This window comes from Hemitrygon akajei, chromosome 12 (assembly GCF_048418815.1).
Source record: "Hemitrygon akajei chromosome 12, sHemAka1.3, whole genome shotgun sequence".
NCBI lineage: Eukaryota > Metazoa > Chordata > Chondrichthyes > Myliobatiformes > Dasyatidae > Hemitrygon > Hemitrygon akajei.
This window is the reverse complement of record NC_133135.1, coordinates 63,404,587-63,422,560: the sequence shown is the minus strand read 5'-3', so window position 1 is coordinate 63,422,560 and position 17,974 is coordinate 63,404,587. Positions and strand designations below refer to the sequence as shown.

The 17,974-nt window shown below is 39.1% G+C and overlaps 1 protein-coding gene across 1 annotated transcript in view; it reads left to right on the top strand.

Annotated features, from left to right (window-relative positions):
• Positions 1 to 2,378: 2,378 nt before the first annotated feature.
• The window catches only part of lamc1 (laminin, gamma 1), a 243,335-nt gene continuing 227,739 nt past the window's right edge, over positions 2,379 to 17,974 (top strand). The window contains exon 1 of the mRNA XM_073063281.1: positions 2,379 to 2,908. Coding sequence (XP_072919382.1) covers positions 2,464 to 2,908 — 445 coding nt within the window. The 5' untranslated portion in view covers positions 2,379 to 2,463. The remainder of the gene's footprint in view (positions 2,909 to 17,974) is intronic.

The following is a 17,974-nucleotide window of genomic DNA, read 5'->3' as shown; positions in this document are numbered from 1 at the left end:
TCAGTATGTGCGGTTGGGAGACTGTAGGTCTGACACGGTGGTCAGCAGCACAGGAGCGCCGCAGGGAACCGTACTTTCTCCGGTCCTGTTCACCCTGTACACATCAGACTTCCAATATAACTCGGAGTCCTGCCATGTGCAGAAGTTCGCTGATGACACGGCCATAGTGGGGTGTGTCAGGAATGGACAGGAGGAGGAGTATAGGAAACTGATACAGGACTTTGTGATATGGTGCAACTCAAACTACCTGCGTCTCAATATCACCAAGACCAAGGAGATGGTGGTGGACTTTAGGAGATCTAGGCCTCATATGGAGCCAGTGATCATTAATGGAGAATGTGTGGAGCAGGTTAAGACCTACAAGTATCTGGGAGTACAGTTAGACGAGAAGCTAGACTGGACTGCCAACACAGATGCCTTGTGCAGGAAGGCACAGAGTCGACTGTACTTCCTAAGAAGGTTGGCGTCATTCAATGTCTGTAGTGAGATGCTGAAGATGTTCTATAGGTCAGTTGTGGAGAGCGCCCTCTTCTTTGTGGTGGCGTGTTGGGGAGGAAGCATTAAGAAGAGGGACGCCTCACGTCTTAATAAGCTGGTAAGGAAGGCGGGCTCTGTCGTGGGCAAAGTACTGGAGAGTTTAACATTGGTAGCTGAGCGAAGGGCGCTGAGTAGGCTACGGTCAATTATGGATAACTCTGAACATCCTCTACATAGCACCATCCAGAGACAGAGAAGCAGTTTCAGCGACAGGTTACTATCGATACAATGCTCCTCAGACAGGATGAAGAGGTCAATACTCCCCAATGCCATTAGGCTTTACAATTCTACCGCCAGGACTTAAGAACTTTTTAAAAGCTATTATTAATGCTTTTTGAGATAGTGATGTAGATGCATATCATATTTTTTACTGAGTTAAGTATTGTATGTAATTAGTTTTGCTACAACAAGTGTATGGGACATTGGAAAAAAGTTGAATTTCCCCATGGGGATGAATAAAGTATCTATCTATCTATCTATTCTTAGATAATCCAGTTTCCTCTAGCGAACCATTGACTCCATCCTTGATTCTATCCTTCCCTGCCACTAACTTTGTTAAAAACACGAATGGTTTAAATCCTCCCTTAACCTCAGTTTGAACCTTTAACCACATATCCAATCCTTTATAAAGACTCTATTTCCATCTGTGTAAAATCACTTGTTTCCACCCTAACCTTGATCTGTCTGCTCCCAAACCTTCATTAATGTTTTTTTCACTTCCAGATCTATTTCAGTATCCTTCTAACCTAGAATCCTATCTTCTATTCACTTTAAACATTACATCATTGAAAACTGATTATATGCTGTTCTACGTAATCACTAATTGACCTTTTACCTCTGTGCTGCAATTCTGAATTGGTTCAGTCATTGAACGCCTCCAATTTATAAGTCGAATGTTAAAGCATTTTCATGGATTCCTTATCCTGTTGCTGGAAATCGTATTTTAACTTTCTTTATTAAAGCACGTCTTTGACTAAACTAGGCTAGTTTTTTTTGTTTTGGACCAATTTTTGTCTGATACATCTCTGCAAAGTTCTTTGGGGTGTGTTTTTGATAGAAATTGATAATCGAGCACGGTACAATTCTTGGGAGTTTAATGTAATGGCACATTTCAATCTTATTGCTATTGTTACTTTTTGACTTGAATCCTGCAACGTAAATCGAGAAAATTTATGGTTTGAATTTAAGATGTTGCACAATTGATTCAAAGTATGAGCGGTTCGCTTTCTAAAATGGACCGGTAGAATAGAACCATTGCAAGCTGTTTTACCGCATCCTCACTGTGAATTTAATAGCATTTTTAAAGACAGGCATAACTTGAACGACATAAATCGCTACAAATAATTATATTTACAAATATATATAATCATAACGATATAAAGATTGATCAAAAATTTCGGGTGCTTAAAGTCTGAAATACTCAAATTTGTACTTAATCGTTTTCGTTTAAAAAAAAGGTGACATTAAGTATGAAAACACTGAAAGCTCTCGGCTGGTCAGGACAACATTTGTGGAAGGAAAGGCACAGTTAACTAATTTTCTTTCCGGAGATGCTGCTTGACCTGCTGAATGCTTCCAGTGTCTTTCCCCTTACTTAGAGGATTTAATAAACATCGGCACCTTTTTGAAACGAATACGATTTTTACATGTACATACCATGGGAGTATTGTTTTCCTATGGTTACTACTTTATAACATGGTGGGGGGGGGGTGAGCACGGAACATTGATGAGAGAAACTTATGCCGGGTGTCAGACTGTTTTAGAATTAGCTTCCACCGCCTCTCTCCTTACTCCCCCATCTCTATCGGCGGAAGTGGATCACGTTTAGGGAGTGCGGTGCCCAGATCTATTCCTTGGTCCCAGATTGCACTGCGAGGGTGTGGACCTGTTGCCTTTTTTGTGTATGTTTTGTATGTGCAGTCTTCAATGGCGCTGGGACGATCCTGGACTTCGAAGGAAGGCATGCCGAATGAATTGAAGCGTTTGGACTTTCTCGGTAACATGTGCTGGAGACTACGACTCGTCCTTCTCGGTTGTCTGATCGTGCAATGCCCGGCAGCCATGGACGAGTGTTACGACGAGAATGCCCGGTCTCAGCGCTGCATGCCCGAGTTCGTCAACGCCGCTTTCAATGTGACTGTGGTGGCCAGCAACACTTGCGGTTCCCCTCCTGAAGAATATTGCGTCCAGACCGGAGTGACGGGGGTTACCAAGTCCTGCCACATCTGCGACTCCAGCGACCCCCAGCTCCAGCACGGTGCCGTCTACCTGACCGATTATAATAACCAAGCCGATACCACTTGGTGGCAAAGTCAAACGATGCTCGCAGGGATTCAGTATCCTAATTCAATTAGCCTGACTTTGCACTTGGGTAAGTGCGCCCTCCCCCACCAAAAATGCAGTAATTTAATTTAAATTTAAAAATTTGCTTCGGAATGTACCATGAAACATTTGATGGCAGAAGTTCTAACTGTTTATATTCAAGGTGTCGCATCTGCATTAACTATGCACTGGGCAAAAAAAGTGTTGATATTGTAAATATCCTGAATTTGCATTCACTAGAGACTGGGGATTGCAATCGTCTGTCCTGTAGGTGAAGGAGGAACGGTAGCGAAGTCCTGTTTAAACGGTGCTGTTGAAACGAGGGGAGGTGAAGAGAGAGGGGAGTGTTGTAGAAGATATGGATCTCCGTTCAATTATTAGAAAACTTATAATTTCAGTCGATCGTCGACCGGGGTTGAACTTACAAGCGAATATAAAGATGAGAAGGAAGCGATCAGGCTGCCGATTGAAACTTGCAGTTTAAAACATCCCAAGTGTGTTTAACCTGACACTACCTCCCCCTATGCCATGATATGTGGCCACGGTGCATCCGGGCCGCGATACCTTCCTTTCCCGAGCAGTTCAACGAGTGGAGTTAGTTTTGCTGCCCCCCGGGTACAATATTTTAATCAGCCTCGCGGTTTTGTACACCTTAAGTACGCTTGAGCGGGGACGAAGTGCCTTTGGTGGCGTTTAACATCAGTTAATATCTGCACGAATTGTTCATTAAAAATGCTTTTAACACTTATTCTCTCCCTCTTGGGAAAGTTTTTTTAATTCCTTCCCCGCTTCAAGATGGCGCAGTTTGTGAACTCCATTAGGCGGCGAGTTTTGTCAGTAGTTAACGTGGATCGGAAGGAGGGGAAGGAGGGCGCTGGACGGGCCAAAAGGGAGAGATCGCTGACATTTTATTCCAGGGAGTGCCGGTCGACTGCGGTGCGCGCGTTAGTGAGGGTGGTATTAAATGGATGGGATAGTGTGAGCGAGAGAGAGGAAGGCTAGGGTGGGGACTTGTGTTATAAACTGAGCAATCGCGACATAAATCTGCGCTGGTTGTAGTTTTATTGGTTAAATTGTGTGTACAGTAGATGGGCGACATCTCCTGGAGTCAGTTCTCACGCTGGTGGTCATGCCTTTTCCCAGAATACATCCTCCCTTTGCTGCGATCTTAAATTGGACTTGTCAGGATGTTCCTTTGCGTCGACTTGCATTCCGCGAAAGGAGTTGAGTTGAAAATCTTGCTTTCTTTTTTATCAGGAAAAACTAAATCGGGCGAGTTTGGAGGACTTCATCTCTAGCATGACATTTCTCCACAATTTGAATTTTTTTTACACACGATCACAGTGCGAATATGATCTGGGATTTTAGGTGTCGAGTCCATACGAAACATAATTACCGGCTAAGTAGGCACATTGTTGACTCGCGAACGCTCTCTGCTTTAAGGCATTAGTTTTGTTGAACCCTTTCGAATGAACTTTTGTATCACAGGTATTGAGCAGTCAATGTGCCACCACGGGGGCTATTCTGTATTCTCCCACACCCTCTCGTAGGATAAACATTAAATCATTATTCTTTATAATTAACTGCTTAAATGAATCACTTCTACTTTTCCATCTGCCTCTCACTTTCCCCTTGCAATTAAAGTCCAGTTTTAAATTATTGCAAATTGTTTAATTTCATTATAATTTGCAATTTGGTTTTGTGATGTTAAACTCACTTTAGGCTTTTATTAGGTAAATGGTAATTTTCTTGTAACCAAGACTCTGTATTTGATATATTCATATGCTAACTTAAAACTGGTTTATTTTAGCTTTTTTTGAGGCAGAAGGAAAATCTCTAGAAACCGGTGAACAATTTGGGTACCTTCTTTAATGAGATCTTCCTGTCAGTAGATTAAATTCATTTTTATTGATGAAATGCAACTATATTGCTGAAATTACCTCAGTGTTGGCTGATATCCTGCATCTATTGAAAGTATTTAATATAATTTCCGGGAGCATTGTGGTGGTAAAACTTAACTATACTCTATTTGTAATTATTTTCCCCATCTTAGTTCATTGACAATGTCCTCATCTATGCCTTTTTAACTTTTAGATAAGACTAGTTCAAAGCTATTTATATTGCTGACTTGCCACTTCGCAGCATCTTTAAATCAAGGAAAATCCTTTTCTGAGAATATACCAAGTTCCTAACTTGCAACAATTGACAGATCATACCCATCCTCTCTGCGAGTGACATCTCAATTTAAAATTCTCACCTTTCTTGCATCCTTCCAAAGCTTTATATGGGAATGTCCTCTGTAACTTCTTGCAGCCCTACTCCCAACCCATTGAACTGCTTTCCTTCAATTCTGGCCTCCAGTCTGAAGCACTCGATTCATACTATGCCACCAGTTATCAAAGCCTCACTTGCATTCCTGTTCCTTATCTCGAGACTTTTTAATTCATTCTTTCTGATCAAAATTTTCAATTCAAGTTCAAGGTCACTTTATTGTACACGTATATTACCAAATGAAACAATGTTCCTCTGGACTAAGGTGAATGACAAGTACCTGTAGAACACACACATTGCACACAAAGTAATATTACCACTAGCAAATTAGCACTAGTGCATTTATGACACTAGTTTAGCCAGTAAACAGTATAATGTTACTGGTGCTTCATGCAAGATGAAACTGGGTATTGGTGGGGAGTTCAGTTGTCTTAAGGCCTGGGAGAAGAAGCTGTTTACTGTTGTTCCTCCAGCCTGATGGTAGGGTGGATTAAAGAGATTGTTGGATGGATGGGAGATATTATTGACAATGCTAAGAGTCCTCCATATGCAGTGCTTCTGATAAGTGGAAGAAGGACCCCAATGATCTCAGCAGTTCTCGCAGTGCTTTGTAGGAACTGTGGTCAGATGCCTTATAGTTCCCATATCAGACAGTGATGCAGCTAGTCTGGTCACATGATGGTACTCCCGTAAAAATTGGTTGAATTGTGGGAGGTGTTGGGGGGAGCTCACTTGCTTTGATCTTCCCAGGAAGTGAAGACGTTTAGCTGTCTGTCTTTAATGTTTCCTTATCTTGTTGAAAATGATCCTAAAAGATACCTTGTTAATGGTCCTTTGTGAATTTGCAATTTATTGCAATATATTGGGTCTGCTTAAGACTACCATAAGTGTTCACCTATTGGTCAGTGTTAGGGAACCCAGTAAAGAAGTGATAATACTAATTTAAACAGTTTTTTTTTATTGAGGATTAAGTGCGTAGAGTTCCAGTGCTATGATAAGTAATCAGTTTGTGGTGTTATTAAATTGAATAATGCTGGCCTCAATTCATTGTGTTAATCCTTTTTTTTAAACCAGAGGTGACATGGAAGAGAATTGCTTTATTTCTAGCTCAATATTTAATTCTCTTTAGGGATTATCTTCCTGGTTGTCTTCCAATCACACTTTTGGTATAGCTGCTATCAAATAGAAGGCAAATCTTTGTTCTTCATTCTGATTCTGATTAGTATCATGCAATGCATTCAGAATAGTCTTTGTCGGTACCCACTGATGATGCATTCTGGATTCTTTATCCCTTAGCCACACTACTAACACTGCTGGAGTTGGTTTGAATTCCTGTGGAATATGGATGGAGGCATTGACACTGTGGTTAGTGCTTACAGTGACCAAAGGTCATTCATTTCATTTGATAAACTTTATGTTTAGTTGTAGAAAAATAGGACTGGAAGGAGCTGATGAGCAAATATTTTTAGGTGCAGTAGGATGGTCTGTTCTCACCATCAAGCATCCATTTATAACCACCTTTATTCTCTACATATTCTCCAACTTTTCTCTGTTTCTACCACTTGCCTTCATACTAACATTTTTACAGGGTCCAATTAACTTTTTAACGTACTTGACAAGTTGTATCTTATTCTGGTGAGGAGTGTCTCTGGTGGGGAAAGAGGGAAAGTAGTGCCATTGTGAACTAAAGTTTTTAAAAACACAAAGTTAAACAAAGTACGGTACTGCTGAAGAGTCTCGGCCTGAAATGTTCACTGTACTCTTTTCCATAGATTCTGCCTGGCCTGCTGTGTTCCTCCAGCATTTTGTTGTGTTCATTGGATTTCCAGCATTAGCAGATTTTTTTCTTGATGGTGTTTGAGGCAGTGTCTGAGTTGAGAGTTGAGTTGTTAGCAGTTGGACAATAACTGTTGAGACAATTTGAATGGAATTATCAATTGATTGCTTGAAAATATTGTGCATGTCCTTAAAAAAAACTGAGCTGTTTACAACTCATTGGCTCCTTCTAGTCCATGACAGTTATTTGATTTGCCATACAAATTTTGATAGGTTTTTATCCTTGTTTATATACAGATGGCCTAAAGCATTAAATTGTATTTGGCTAAGAACATCTTAATATTTTGGAACAATTTTATGAAATGCTGGGTGTAGAGGGGAAAAAATTGAAGTGGTTGATAAAACACGTCTTTGTCATAATTATAGCTTACAATTTAGTTTATGACCTTATGCCAGATTAGAAGTGTTTTATCAACTGGAAGACATATCAGTGAATCATTCTTTTTGTAATTTTGTGGTTATGTTGTTTGGTCTGTATTAACTGGACTGTGTTTATATTTTAAAGTGTTGAAAGTAGTTCCTATTATTCAGCAACCCATCTGAAAGAGAACAGTATATGCATGTTTGGAGTGGAAATATATAGCTGTAAGGTAAACAGGCATCATTTTGGAATTGGTCCACTGTTAGTGAAGTAATCTTGTCCAAAAATATTACAAATCCAGGTTTTTACTTGTGGATTTTCTATTCCTCAATGAGGTAGCATATTGGATATTTCTTAAATAGTTACCAGGAAGTTGCTTTGCCCTTGTTTTGACTGGTGTTACTGCTTTGATGTTACATGGAAAACATTTTGGACAGAATTTTGCTCATTCTACATCATTTAGTTTTTTGAATCTCCATTCTTTACCTTGTGCCTGTTGCATACATTTATTATAAACAAATTGGAGAAATATTGGTCAGGTGAATTGTATATCATCATCATCCTCCAAAAAAGAATACACACAAGAAGATAGAAGAAGAAATAGGCCAGTTGCCATGTCAGCCTTTCCTGGTGTTCAGTCTAATTTTGGATGATCTCCACCTCTCCTCTGTGCCAGGTCCACATATTATTCAATTCCTAATCTTTCAAAAATGTATTTACCCCCTGTCGAAAATTTCTCTAGTGATTTAGCCTCCACAATCTTTTAGGTTAGAGAATTCAAGTGATTCATAACCTTCTGAGAAGAAATACCGTAGATTCCGTACTACAGAGCGCACCTGATTAAAAGCCGCAGGCTCTAATTTTAGAAAGAAAATCAATTTTGTACTTGTACAAGCCGCACCGGATTTTAAGCCGCAGGTGTCCCACGTTGTAATATGAGATATTTACACAGAAAGATATTACACGTGAGGATTTTTTAACTTTTAATTAAATCCGTATGGTAACATAAACAAATACATATTGCAAATGCTTTTTTTCGAACCGTGCCTGTAACACGGCTACTTTTAAATATACATACGTATCGGTAACACACAAATTACGTTGCGTATACTTTTTTACTGAACAGTGCACGAACAACATTCCAATATCTCCTAACGACTGGTAAAAAAATATATATACTGCAGCCTACCAGGAAAAGTTATTGATCGCCTTTAACTTAAAAGCAGCATTCTCGCGCGGGTCTAATGCCGCACGCCCCCACCTTCCCGTTTATCGCAAACCGGTATTTCCCACAAGACGCGGCGAAACCGGATGTGACGTCATAGCATCCCGGGATGTAGTACAGAAAACAAATATAGTTAAAACACTTCTAACTTTAACTAGAAAATACTAACAAATGAATTACTAAGCGAAAATATTATAAACTAAATATCTGCCATAAAGGCAGCACAATGCTTTTCTTCGAGTATTTTCCATGTTGATGAGGGTGAGTACAAATGACTGATTTACAATAATTTAATTGTGAAAGTGCGCTTGATTTATCGTACAATTTCATTGGACCTCTGTGAACTACTCATCAATTTTATTGGTCTACTGTTACGAGGCAAAATGTTTTTGGCGGCATGAAAAAAAACCATGCATTAGCTGCACCGTAGTAAAAGCCGCAGTGTTCAAAGCTGTTCAAAGCGTGGGAAAAAAGTAGTGGCTTATAATCCGGCATCTACGGTACTTTTTTTTTTTGAATGACAACTCCCTTGTAATTATGGCCACTCTTTAGAGGCATCACCATGAGTAGAAATATCAGCATCTACCTTGCTGTCGTAGGATCTTATGTTTCAATAAGAATATCCCTCATATAACTAAATGGCAAAGAATACAGGTGCAACCTCATTAACTGCTTTTGATAGGACAATCTTTTTATCCCAGGATTTAGCTCAGTGAATCTCTTCTGGACTGCCTTCAGTAACAGTATATCCTTTCACAAGTGAAGGGACCAAAATATTACACTGTACTCAAAGTAGGGCTTTGCCAATTGTAACAATGCTTCTAAACTCCAACCAGTTATATGCTTTCTTAATTATTTTCTGCATCTGCATATTAACCTTTTGTGTTCCATGCATTACAACACTCTGATCCAACTATAGCAACAGAAGGTCCCAGATTTATTGTAGTGGTGAAGCTATTTAAAAATGAACATTGCATACTTAAAAATGATATAAATGCGATTTTTCCTTGTAGCTAACTTCACTGATTAAAAATGCTTTTGGAGTGATGTGTGAAGATGTCGCTTGATGCATTGATTATCTCTTATCTGATATCAGTTTGAATGCCCATATTGTACACAACTATTGAGGAAAGTGAAAAGCAAATTAAACAAACACTAGTGTTTCAATCATGATTACTGATTTTCTTTTAAAAATTACTAGAATTAATCAAAATTTCTTGCAAACAATAACAGAAAATGCTGGAAATACTCAACAAAGAAAAGGGAAAAAAACAGATGATTGATACAAACATCAAAACCATGTTCTCTGATGTTGTAGTATTCAGTATTAAGTCCAGAAGGCACATTTTAGATTTGCAGCACCTACAGTTGTTTTTTTCATTTTCATATTTCACAAATATCGATAAAATAGGAGAAATCAAATCCAATGTTCTCTCTTTGTTTGCATGCAACCAAGACTTACACCCTGAGCTGCCAGTGATGCTTGGCAAGTTTGTTTTGCAATTTAATGATTCCATAGGCCTTTGTTGTACAGGTTCATTGAGAGATTAGTTTTTATCAAACTATGTAAGCAATCAATTTTGAATTTGGATAAGATGTGTGAATTAGAATCTTTGAAATAGAAGGAATAAGGGCATAGACTTTTTTCTAAATGGGAAGCAAATTCAGAAACCAGAGGTGCAAAGGGACTGGGGTGTTTTCGTACAGGATTCCCTGAGGTTAACTTGCAGGTTGAGTCATCAGTAATGAAGGCAAATGCAACGTTGTATTCTTTTCAAGAGGACTAGAATATAAAAGTAAGGATGTAATGTTGAGGCTTTATAAAGCATTGGTCAGGCTGTACCTGGGGAATTGTGAGAAATTTTGGGCCCCATATGTGCTGGCATTGGACAGGATCCAGTGAAGGTTCTTTTATGAAGGGGTTAATGTATGAGAAGCATATGATGGTTCTGGGCTTGTGCTCATTGTAGTTTGAAAGAATAAGGAGGCATCTCCTTGAAACCTATTGAATATTGAAAGGCCTTGAGTAGATATGGAGAGGATATTTCTGAAAGTGGGGTGTCTAGGACCAGAGGATGCAGCCTTAGAACAGAGATGAGGAAGAATTTCTTTAGCATAGGGTGATGAATCTGTGGTATTCATTGCCTCAGACTGCTATGGTAATCAGGTCATTAGGTATATTTAAAGAGAGATTGATACGTTCTTGCATAGTAAAGAAGTCAAAAGTTATGGGGAGAAGGCTGAAAGGGATAATCAGCCATGATAGAACGGCAGAGAAGACTCAATGGGACAAATAGCTTAATTCTGCTGCTATGTCTTATGGTCTAATTCTTTTTTGTCATTCAAAGTTCAGAGCTTCAAAGTAAATTTATTATCTAAGTGCATGCGTATATACTTATCACCATATTATAACCTCAGATTCATTTTATTGTGGATGTTCACATAAATGCAATAGAATCAATGAAAATCTGCAGTCAAGACTGACAAACAACCAACGTGCAAAAGAACCCCAACAAACCGTACAAATACAAAAAAAAAGAAAATAAATAAGCAAGCAATAAGTCTTGAGAATGTGAGATGAAGAGTCCTTGAAAGTGAGTCCATATTTTGTGGGAAAAATTCAGTGTTGGGGTGAGTGAAGTTATCCCCTTTGTTCAAGAGCTTGATTGCTGAGAGGTAGTAACTATTCCTGAACCTGGTGGTGTGGGTCCTGAGGCTCCTGCACCTCTTTCCTGATGGCAGAAACGAGAAGATGGCCTGGGTGATGGGGGGTGGTACATGATGTTGGATACTATTTTCCTGCAACAGCACTCCATGTGGATGTGCTCAATAGTGGGAGGGAATTACCTGTAATGAACTGGGCTGTGTACACTACTTTTTATAGTCAAGGGCGTTGGTGTTTCCATACCATGCCATGACACAACCAGTCAGTATACTCTCCACAGTGCATCTTTAGAAGTTTGTCAAATTTTTAGATTTCATGTCGAATGTTTGTAAACTTCTTAAAAAAAAAAGTTGAGGCACTGCCATGCTGCAGTAATGTGCTGGACCAGGGCAGATTCTATGAAAAGACAACACAGAGGAATTTAACATCACTGAACCTCTCCACCTCTGATCTTCTGATGAGACTACCTCCATTTTCCTATTCCTGAAGTCTATTCAGCTCTTTGGTTTTGCTGACATTTATTGGGAGGTTGTCATTGTGGCACCATTCAGTCAGATTTTCAATCTCCCTCCCTCACAGTGCTGATTTATCACCGTCTTTGTTTTGGCCAATGACAATGGTGGTGTCAACAAATTTAAGTATGGCATTGGAGCTGTGCTTAGCCTCACAGTTATAAGTGTAAAGCGAGTAGAGCAGGGGGCTAAGCACACAGTCTTGTGGTGCACCTGTGCTGAGGGGGATTGTGGAGGAGATATTGTTACCAATCCAAACTGACCTGAGTCTACAAGTGAGGAAATCAAGAGTCCAGTTGCCCAAGAAGGTGTGGAGGCCTAGGTCTTAGACCTTATTGATTAGTTTTGAGGGGATGATAGTATTGAATGCTGAGCTGTAGTCAATGAAAAGCATCCTGATTTATGCATCTTCATTGTCCAGATGCTCTAGGATTGAGTGAAGAACCAATGACCTTCTTGACCTATTGCAATGGTAAGCAAATTGGGGCAGATCCAAGTTGCAATTCAGGCGAGAGTTGATGTTTCGTCACCAACCTCTCAAAGCACTGCATCACATTAGATATAACAGGCTCAACAAACTGATTAGAAAGGCTGACTCTGTTATAGAAGTCCAACTGGATACACTGGAGGCTGTGGTAGAACAAAAATCCTGGCAATTCTGGACAATTTACTTTCAATTTGCATACCACCTTGGCTGAACAGAGGAGCACTTTAAGTAATACACTAAGACGACTGCACCACTTCAAAGAGTGCTATAGGAGGTCATTCTTACCCTCGGCCATTAGGCTCTATAATGAGTCAACCTGTAGCCGGGGAAATGATGACCATCTCCTGTTAGACTGTTTCTGCTTCTCCTAATATAACATATTGATGCAGTTATAAAGAAGGCAAGGCAACGGCTATACTTCATTAGGAGTTTGAAGAGATTTGGTTTGTCAACAATAACACTCAAAAACTTATATACTTGTACCATGGAGAGCATTCTGACAGGCTGCATCACTGTCTGGTATGGGGGGGTGGGGGGAGAGGCTACTGCACAGGACCGAAAGCTACTGCAGGGGGTTGTACATTTAGCCAGCTTCATGTGCCCGAGACATCTTCAAGGAGCGGTGTTTCAGAAAGGCAGTGTCCATTATTAAGGACCTTCAGCACATCAAATAGGAGGTACAGAAGCCTGAAGGCATACACTCAGCGATTCAGGAGCAGCTTCTTCCCCTCTGCCATCCGATTCCTAAATGGAGATTGAACCCTTGGACACTACCTCACTTTTTTAATATAGTATTTCCGTTTTTTTGCAAAATTTTTAATCTATTCAATATACAATCGGCCCTCCTTATCAGTGGGTTCCGCATGTGCAGATTCAACCAACTGATGATCGGGAAAACCCGGAAGTTCTCTGTCCAGCACTTGTTGTTTGAGCATGTACAGACTTATTTTTCTTGTCATTATTCCCTAAGCAATACAGTATAACAACTATTTACATAGCATTTGCATTGTATTAGGTATTATAAGTAATCTAGAGATGATTTAAAGTATACAGGAAGATGTCCATAGGTTACAGCGGATTGGGAATTGAAAAAAAACGTAAGTTTTCTAAGTCAGAACAGGTACATTTGGTTTTTAGCATCAGTTAGTCAAACGTAGAATATATTTTACCTTTCTATGCATATAAAACACTTAAGAAACGTATGTATTTCAATAATTAAACCACTGCGTTGCTTAGTAATAATTGTAGCTTTCACTGGGGCAGGGCCTTCACATGTTCCATTATTCTCACTTTATCCCTTAAAATTGTTCTGATCGTTGACCGACTGTAGCCTAACGCTTTTCCAGTGACCCATTGCGTTTCACCTCTTTTCGATTGCTTTATTATTTTGGCTTTATTTTCAATTGTGATCGTTTTCCGGAACAGAAACACTGCAGGCGCCGGGTCCTAAAGTCCACCACACTGAGACAGGTTAAATAAGCTCCGGAGCTTCGCTGGGCCCAAAAGTCCACCACTTGAGCATCCGCGTTTTTTGGTATCCACGGGGGGCCCTGGAACCAATCCCCCACGGATAAGGAGGGCTGTCTGTACGTTTACTGTAACTGATTTACTTATTATTTTATTTTGTGCTTTTTTCCTTCTATGTTATGTATTACATTGAACTGCTGCTACTGCTAAGTTAACACATTTCATGTCACATGCTGATACTGATTCATATCTGTGCACTTGTAATGTTCCTGTGACACTGTAATTTCCTTTGGGATCAATAAAATAAGTGCTAGTGGATGATGGTCATTGAGGCAGGTTACCACCTTCTACTTGGGCACTGGTATAATTGAAGTCTGTTTGTAGCTGGTGGGTACCTCATACTGCCAAAGCGACAGGATAAGGATGTCAGTGAACACTGCAGCCAGTTGATCAGCGCAGGGTCTTCAGTACTCGGCTCGGTACACTCTCTGGATCAGATGTTTTCTGTGGGTTCACCCTCCTGAAGAATGATCTCATGTCACTTAAGAGTCTGAAATCACAGGGTTGTCAGGGGCTGTGGGTATTTGTAAAGGTGCCTCTGTGTTTTATCAGTCAAAACGAGCATAAAAGGCATTGAGTGAAACCTTGTTGTCATATATGTCATTTACTTGATAGGAGATGATGACATTCAAGCTGCCACAGCTGTCGAGGATCCTTCTGTGGTCCCTGCCGAACGGTTTCGGCCTGAAACATCGACTGTACTTTTTACCATAGATGCTGCCTGGCCTGCTGAGTTCCTCCAGCACTTTGTGTGTGTGGCTCGGAGTTCCAGCATCTGTAGATTTTCTCTTGCTTCTGTGATTCCAATTTGGTCCAGAATCGCCACTTTGCATGTAAGATGGCTTTCAAAGTTCAAAGTAAATTTATTATCAAAATATATTTGTACCACCATAATACTGCTCTGAGATTCATTTTTCTTGCAGGCATTCATAGTAAATCAAAAGAAACATAATAGAATCGATGAAAAAGGCACATGGCAGACTGAAAGGGAAATTAAAGGCTACAGATTGCAGTGATAGTAGTTCGGAAGTGTATTTAGAAGTTTTGTAAACTGCTGCAAAATGTTGCCATGTTTCGCTTTTCGGTGGTCATATCTGGACCTCTTGATTCTTACTTGGTCGCCAGACCTGAATGCTACTGATCTGGCCCTCAGCAGATTGCAGATCTCTAGGTTCACCCAGGGCTTCTGGTTGGGAAAGACTCAAGATTATTTTTGGGGACACGCTCATTCACGACTAACTGAATAAAGTCTGTAAACGCAAGGGATTCTGCAGATCCTGGATGTCCAGAGCAACACACAGAAGATGCTGGAGGAAGTCAGCAGGCCAGGTAGCATCAATGGAAATGAATAAACAGTCAACATTTCGGGCTGAGACCTTTCTTTAGGACTGTTTAAAGTCTGTGACAACTGTGGCATATTTGTTCAGATCCTTTCGGTCTTTGAACACAGTCCAGTCCACTGACTGGAAGCAGTCCCATAGGTAGTCTTACGCTTTTCGTGACCACCACTTTGTTGTCTTTACTGCTGGAGTATTGCTCTTTAGTCTCTGCTTGTATTCAGATAGGAGGAGGACAACCAGATGATTTAATTTCCTGAAATGCGGTCTATGGATGGAACAGTAGATTGTCCTTATGGTAGTATAGCAGTGGTTGAGCACGTTGGGACCCCTGGTGCTACAAGTGACATGTTGATGATAATTGAGCAGCGATTTCTTCAAACATGATTGAAATCCCTGGCAATGATTTGAAAGCTGTTGTGGTAGGCTGTTTCTTGTTTGCTCCTTGTGCTCAGTACTCAAGTGCTTACTTAACGACTTCCTTTGGTGATATGTAAACTGTGGTCAGGATCACGGAGGAAAACTCTGGATAGGTAGAATGGATTGCATTTAATATCATTAGATATTACTTAGCAATTTAATTAGTCATAACTATACATGTCTTTGATAATGTGAAAAATATGTAGCAAAATTTTGATACTTTATAAAAAAAGATATGGTTCATGTTTAAATGTTGCCAGAAGAGCAAAATCTACACTCAGTACCTTTAGTTGATATAGAGCAAGGATACTGATAATTCTTCCAAAGTTAAAGTTTTACATGAAAAAGGCCATTTTGAAGTGTAAATTCTATTATTTATTAAATGTAAGGTAACTTGATTTGGAGTCAAAACAATAAACATAATTTCTTCATTTCTAATTTGCAAACTGTCTAAAAGTTTTCATTGTGTCCTATTAACGGTCTGTGATAATAAACCCTGATGTTGATGATTCATTGCCCTGAAATGTTAACTTTGTTTTTTATTCCACAAATGCAGCCAGGTTTGTTCTTCATAGCTTCTGTTTTTATTTTTGATTTTCAGCATCCTTTGTGCTTTTTTCTAATCCCTGATTGTCAAATTAGCTGTAAATAATTGTGAATCATAATTAAGCTAAATGCATCTTTTTTGTCAATTGGTTAATATCTCAAAAAATAATTGTGTTTTTTGAAACAACTTCCTGAATTTATTTGTTTTTAGTAGTCTGATTTCCTTTGCCAATTTCTAAAAGTAATTTATAAGGGAAAACAACATTTTCCAATTGGCAATATAAGTTAGCTTTCATATCCATGACTATGCCAGTTAGATCAATGATTCTTGTTTTGGACAGCACTTTGGGTATTGAACATCTCTTCTGTTTATTATCACCTAATTATTTGTTTTGGTTCAAAGGAGGATGTCTATATGATATCCACTGGTTGTTTTGGGAAGTGAAGGTTGGCACTCAAGAAATTGATTATGATGTAATCTTTTCAGTGCTATTGTAGTACTTTTATCAGAATGGTGCAGCATTTCCTAAAGTACCGGGGAATGTATTGAGGAAATGTGCTTATGATGTAACTTCTGTAGACCTCATGGGATATTATTGTTAAGTTTATTAATTGAGTTCCATCTCTTCGGAGTCGGGAGCATTTGAATTGGCAAGTTATTTTGACTTGGGAATTTGGCTTGACATTTACTACTTTTTCCCACTGGAGGGCTGCAGTATGCTTTGATAGAAGATAAGTTTGAGGAATCTCACTTGTGTTGGGCTTTTGTTTTGCAACAATGCAGGAATTGAAGGATGAAGAAATTTGAGTGGGAGTAAGATTGAGAATTATATTGACTGGCAACTAACTGACAGCTCTGAAGAGCTTTTGCAGATGTAACAATGATATGGAAAAGACAGTATAGTTTTAATACATTTCATAAAAACTTTGTTTCTTGCTTAGATATTAGTGACTGCAAACTTTTTACCTGTTAAAAAATTTTCATCTATCTTGTTCTGATGATGGGCTTAGTCACAGGTTTACACCCTTAAAACTACTTCAGTATGTAACACTGCATCTATTATTTCATCTGTATATTCAAGTAATATAAAATTGACCTATTTACTTTTCTCTGCTCTCCTGATGTTTATTATCTTGACCATGTTGTGGATTAGATATAATTTACTCCTTATTTTTTTCTCCTGCACAACGTTGAAGGTCGAAAAGCCCGTTGAATTGGGAGATCTTGATTTAGGTTATGCTGAGCTTAAAATTTGAAAGGCTTATTAAGGGTAATAGAGGTAATGAATACCATGGTTTAGGGATCCTGGTAACGTTATGGACATGCCATGAAGTTTTGATTTCAGTGTGATGAAGGAGTACTGAATAAGTGCATTTGAATTACACAGGCTTAAAAAAAAGTTAGAAAAATTTAAGGATTACTGTTGATTGTAACATGAAATAGGTCTGTAGTTGAGGCAACTTTCATGCAGCAAGTCAGTGAAGGGCTATGTGTAAGACAGCAACCCTTGCAAATTGTCTAGGAGAGTGAGATTTGCTCAAGATAAAAGGCCAGCATCTGCTGTTATAGTACTCCTCCCATTTTCATTCTCATCAGTGGAAAAATATCAATGGAAATATTTGCAGCAATGGTATTACTAAAGAAACTAGACTTTTCTAAAGTCAATCTAGCTAGGTCTTAAAGGGGTTGTATGGTAGTAATCACATCGTTGACAATTTTGGCTATAGATGTTATAATTAGATGCTAATTTCAAAGTAAGTTTATTATCAAAATATGTATCACCATATACAGCCCTGAGATTCATTTTCTTGCATGCAATCACAGTAAATATAAGAAACACAATAGAATCAATGAAAGACTGCACCCAACAAGATGGACAACAACCAATATGCAAAAAAAATCAATGAATTGTACAAATGTAAGAAGA